Source organism: Egretta garzetta, unplaced genomic scaffold, assembly GCF_000687185.1.
Source record: "Egretta garzetta isolate BGI_Z169 unplaced genomic scaffold, ASM68718v1 scaffold81, whole genome shotgun sequence".
Classification (NCBI taxonomy): domain Eukaryota; kingdom Metazoa; phylum Chordata; class Aves; order Pelecaniformes; family Ardeidae; genus Egretta; species Egretta garzetta.
The window spans coordinates 9,463,179-9,468,812 of NW_009258671.1; the positions used below are offsets into that span (position 1 = coordinate 9,463,179).

The following is a 5,634-nucleotide window of genomic DNA, read 5'->3' on the forward strand; positions in this document are numbered from 1 at the left end:
GTGTCTGACAGGAAACTGAAACTTAATACCACCCATTTTAAATAAGTTTAATAGCACTTTCTTGGCAAGCGTAGTCTCGTTAATGCAAAAAGGACTCTTAAATGTTGACTTCTAACAGGTATCTTTTTTCCCACAATTATAGATGTGTTCGTATTTTATGTCTTAAAGTAGCTAGAGCTTGAAAATGGTACTAACAACAGGTCCATTATTGCTCCTCTAGTAACTGTAAGAAATTCCAGTCCTCAACATAGGACACCACTAGGTTCAGATTAAAAAAAAAAAAAAAAAAAAAAAAAAAAAAGGAAAGATTTCAGGACACTCAAATGTCCTAAAGAACTAAAACTAACTTAGTGAAATAATGATGTTGATTTCTTTTAACAGACACATGATCAAGCTTAGATGTTGACATATGACATGATACGGATGGAAGCATCAAGAAAAAGAGGCATTAACAGGTTCTGTACCAAGGACCAACAAAAGCTTTAGTAACTAGTAGGATTTGGTGATTAGGGAGCATTCTAGGCATATCCTTAAGGTGTGTGACCAAGTGGTTTTACATAAATGCCACCTAAATCGTTCTTGTAATTAAGACAAAGTCCAGTTCTGGGCTCCCCAGTTCAAGAAAGATGAGGAACTCCTAGAAAGAGTCCAGAGGAGAGCAACTAGCATGACAAAGGGACTGGAGCATCTCCCCTATGAGGAAAGGCTGAGAGAGTTGGGCTTGTTCAGCCTGAAGAAGAGAAGACTGAGAGGAGACCTCATCAACACATACAAGTATCTTAAGGGTGGATGGCATGAGGACAGAGCCAGACTCTTCGCAGTGGTGCCCAGCAACAGGACAGGGGGCAATGGGCACAAACTGAAACATATGAGGTTTCAGTTGAATATGAGGAAAAACTTCTTCACTTTGAGGGTGACAGAGCACTGGAACAGGCTGCCCGGGGCCGGGGGGGGGCAAGCCTGCTTGGACGAAGTCCTGTACAACATGCTCTAGGAGAACCTGCTTTAGCAGGAGGGTTGGACTAGATGATCTCCCAAGGTCCCTTCCAACCCTTGCGATTCTGTGATTCTGTGAATTTTTGAGCTGAACAAACTGCTGTTTCCCTAATAATTTTTTTACCCTCTTTTGGCTGAAACTGTGTTTCTGAAATCCCTATTCTGGCTGCAGTTTAATTGCCCAGTTCAGGAAAGCACTGATCTTATTAACTGAACATTTCTATTTCCATATTAACTGATGTGAAAGTGAAAAGGAAGTCCTCTTTACTTGTAAAGCATAAACTGGACCTATTAAAGGTCCTCTCCTATTGCTATATTGATTTGGACTGGAAGGTGGAGGGGAAAGTGACTGCAAGCACAAGTGACTTGTAAGTTATCTTTTATTATAAGAGCACCTACTTTCATCAGTCTTAATGCTGTGATAGCATTGAGATTATAATCTTGAAGAATCTAGCTATTTCTATGGGTACCTGTGACATTTTTGCATAACAGTTTTATTTCAGACTTAAAGCTTTGAATTCCTTGCCTACTGCAATCTTATCAGGACAGCACTGTCAAGTTAACAATTGGTGCATACTGACTTTCTTGGATGTATACTGAATTAAGCCAGATAAATCTGTCTTGGATTTTCATAACACTGTAGGAGTGTCAAGAACAACACTGAACAGTAAAATAACAAATGTGAATATTTGGACACGGTTCCTATGCTATACGCTGTTTAGGTTTTTTACTACATGCGTTTTACGTGGTGACAACAGGCTTGTCTGCCTTTCTTTCTGGCTCTTCAACACCTTAAGGCCATACTTGCTGGCACGGCAATCGCTGCGTGATGATGTTTGAAGCCAAGCCAAGTGTAAAGAAATGTGTTACTGTGTTCTGTAGTAGCGAGCTGATGAAGGTCACTTCTTTAAAAGGAGCAACACGATAGTCTCCAAAAGGAAAGAGGAGAAACCCCAGCCACGGAATGGTCTCTCTTAGTCCTTCAGTATTTATGTTCGTGTATCCGTTTTTTTACAGGGGAGGGATTTTTGTTGGGGCTTCCTTTTATCCATATCTTCTTGTATTTCCAAAGGAAAGGCCTTTAGGTTTTCATTCACACAGGGGAGGCAGAACCTTTTGGAGTAAAACAGACTACATTCCTGTAAAGAAAATAACATTATTAGCAGGATACACAAAATGGAACTGCTTAACTTCCAGTCTCATTAAACCCCATTCAGATTTAGAATCCTTCTAAATTAAATTATTCTTCTAGGTTGAAATATTCCAGCAATTTTGCTTCTTCCTATTCAATAATTCTAACATCCGGTTAGAGCTGACTGGGTGAAAAACAAAAACTGGGTGTGTAACAATCACCAACCAAATTATGTTGCTCCTTTTAAAGGAGTGACCTTCATCAGCTCACTGCTACGGAGAATAGTGACACATTTCCTTACAACTGGCTTGTCCTTCAAACATCATTCATGTTTTTTCTGGCGTGATCACTAAATTCCAAACAGGATTTAATGGGTAGGCTGGAGCTGGTGTTGCTGATGGATTATTCTTGGAGAGTTACACATGAATAAAGGCATCAGTACAGATGGATCAGGACATTTTTCTGGAAGTAATGGATTCCATGGGTTTTACCTAAAAAGCGAAGTTTTCCTCTGCAGCTAAATCTTAGCTTATGAAGATTTCTCCCTCCTGGGAGGATCTTGAATGTTCCTGCACTGGTACGTGAGACCTGAAGTGTCATAAAGCTCTTCCTTGCCAATCTCCACAAAAACGGCCTAAAGGCCAACACAAGTACAAAGAACAGAGGCCAGGGGCTGTAGGCTCTCACATACTTCAGCTGCATCTTTTTCGTAGCTCGCCAAAAAACCCTACTCTTTTTCTATTTGTGTGCTTGTATTGCCCTAGCAGAATACTAACAAGTATAATTATTATATCAATATCACAGAGGTGTCCAATAACCAGAATATCTAAATGTATTTAATTTGGCTGAGACAACTCAACTGAGGTTTCATCTGCTACCCACCTTCACCATGAATAAATGTACTCACTGATTAAAAACTAGAAACGTACATGGTACTAAAGCTCAAGCTGATGTCTCTTCTCTGAAGTCTTGATGGCAAAGTATAAAAGCTGTTGTGCACGAAGAAGGTATTTTCCCTGCCCTTGAAATGGAATGATACCATGATCTGACATGCTTCGGTCACAGTTGGTTTGGTTAGCGAGTGTTACAGACCCAATAGTTATTTTTCAACGAGTCAGCTCTAACCAGATGTTAGTTATTGAAAAGGAAGAAGCAAACCTGATGGGAGTATTTTAATCTATTTGCAGTACAGAGTTTGGACAACTGGAAGAGAAGCTTCTTAATGTATTTATTATTCCTTTGCCCTGCGGTGAGACTGAAGTCCATGGTTCTCTTGGCGTGCTGATCACTAAATTCCAAATAGGATTTAATGGGTAAGCTGGAGCTGGTGTTGCTGATGGATTATTCTTGGGGATTTAAGCATGAATAAAGACATCAGTTTAGATGAATCAGGACATCTTTTGGGGAGTAATGGATTCCATGTGTTTTACCTAAATAGCAAAGAAAGCTTTCCTCTTGCCATGGTCATTTGCGGCTGGCTTTTCTCTGGGGACTTGGCTTGGATATTTCTGTGTTTCTGTTCCTGCTTTTGTTTCCCATGTCGCTCTCTGGACTTCAGCAGTAGATTCAGCAGATGATTATATCAAAATCACAATCAGCCTGCTTCTGTGCGACTTTCAAGCCCGAGGAACAGCTTCTCTTCATCTATTGTCCTTTTCTGCACTGACTGCCAGGCGCCTTCGTATTCAGAGCTAGTGTGAGGCCTCGGTCTCTGAAAAGCCCTGAAACTGGATTTCAGTTGCACAACCTCTGGAGCCTATTGTTTTTTGTCTCCTGGTATCCTTAATACTTTAAGCTGCCAATTAAAAAGGGAAGATTAGCGTTTAAGTTGGCCCTGCTATTCTTGTTTGTATTGCGAAATGGCACACAGCTCCCCCCCCTGCCCCTGCCTCCAGGTTAAGTTCAGGGCTCCACAGCGATGGACGCTGCACCACTGGGCAATGGCAAAGGAGGGGAGAGGCTTTTCCCCCGTTCTGAAGCTGGGGAACTCGGATCTTAAGACGCAGCTCCTCACAGATAGACAGGTCCTCAACTTGCATTCTTTCAGCTGAAATGAGTTGCCAACTTCTGCCGATTTTGGCCAATGGGCCTTAGGCAAATCATGAGTATGAACTGGGTGCTGGGTCCACATACCCTTAGTCCTCCTCTCTCAGTCGTGGGATTATTCAGCCTAGCTGTTGTTTTAAAGCCCTGTGAATTACACTTATTATGTATAGTCAAGCCCTTCTTTGACCATTACCCTGATAGGGTTCTGTGTTTAATCGGATAATTCTTCAATACGTTTCACCCCTTCCATGACCAAGGCAGGAGCGGGCCATTTCAATTTCAAACTTACCAGTCCAATTCGGGCAAAACTGAGCTGCCAAAGCATGCTGCCAGGGTTTATTTCTGTTTTGACATGGATCATGTCTGAAAGTAATATATACAGGGATAGTATCTTTACCACACTTGTAAAGGAAACTCTATGTAAAAGAAAGGTTCTGCCAAACCGTGTCCAGGATTGACCCCGCATGACTGGAAGTTGAGTGGAAAGTAGCTGTAGCATTACGTTTATCACTTCATACCTCCAATCATATCCAAGGTCAGCGTTTTGCTCACCTCAGCAGAAGGTGACTATAAGGAATGAAACTTGCTCCCTCTCCTCCTTTCTTCTCCAAAACCCACCTCTTTAGAAAGACTTCAGTAAGTCTTGCAATAAAAAAGAAGTAACTGTTTTAAATTACTAATATGGTCAGGTTACATAACTTCCTTTCCCCTTTTCTGAAAGGGAAACAGGAAGAAAGGCACTCGACCTTCCTAAGGACTTTTAAAAGCATTTTTATTATCTTCCTTTTTTGGGGGTTTTGACATGTTTTAAGACATTACAGATAATTATTAGAATTATTTCCGGTTGGACCGGAAGTAATGGCACTTACCAATAAATACACTGTGCTAAAGATTGGTTCAATAGGGTGAGGTACGCTGCAAGCTGACTGTAGTAAACTGAGTGAGACTTAAGAGAGTATCTCAAGAAGTGATTTTATGAGAATAGTTGCTAAGTCTTGGCTTTTGTTGGCACAGTAAGTGTAAGGAAAGACACTTCAGCTAGCATGGTTTGTCTCATGAAAAGCCTAAAGTCTGCTCTGTATCCAAGCCTCCTTATATACAAAAGCCAGCAAATTAAATCCAGTCCCTTTGCCAAATCTAAGGTCAGAAAATTCTTAATTTTGCCACATTTAGTTTAGTACTATTTGCCAGAGTTAGTTTAGTACTATTTTGAATTAACATAAAAATGAAAGCAACCTGTCACTGAAAACTTTCCATCAAATTGGTCCAGCTTCTTTGCCAAAGAAGCCCAAGAAAGCATGATTTTCTTCAGCTTCAATTCTTACAACATTATGGAAACACTCAGCATGGGGCTGAGTTGATCTGCTTGGGTCAAGCACAAGCAGGAACCAAAACCAATCCACAGAGATATTATCCTAACTTTGGCTCTCTCTACTGCCTTGGATGAGTTTTTACTTCTC

General features: G+C 40.9%; 1 protein-coding gene across 1 annotated transcript in view; it reads right to left on the reverse strand.

The window, feature by feature from the left end:
* Positions 1 to 1,230: 1,230 nt before the first annotated feature.
* Positions 1,231 to 5,634, reverse strand: part of CDPF1 (cysteine rich DPF motif domain containing 1) — a 9,301-nt gene continuing 4,897 nt past the window's right edge. Inside the window, exon 3 of the mRNA XM_009648791.2 lies at positions 1,231 to 2,135. Coding sequence (XP_009647086.1) covers positions 1,986 to 2,135 — 150 coding nt within the window. The 3' untranslated portion in view covers positions 1,231 to 1,985. The remainder of the gene's footprint in view (positions 2,136 to 5,634) is intronic.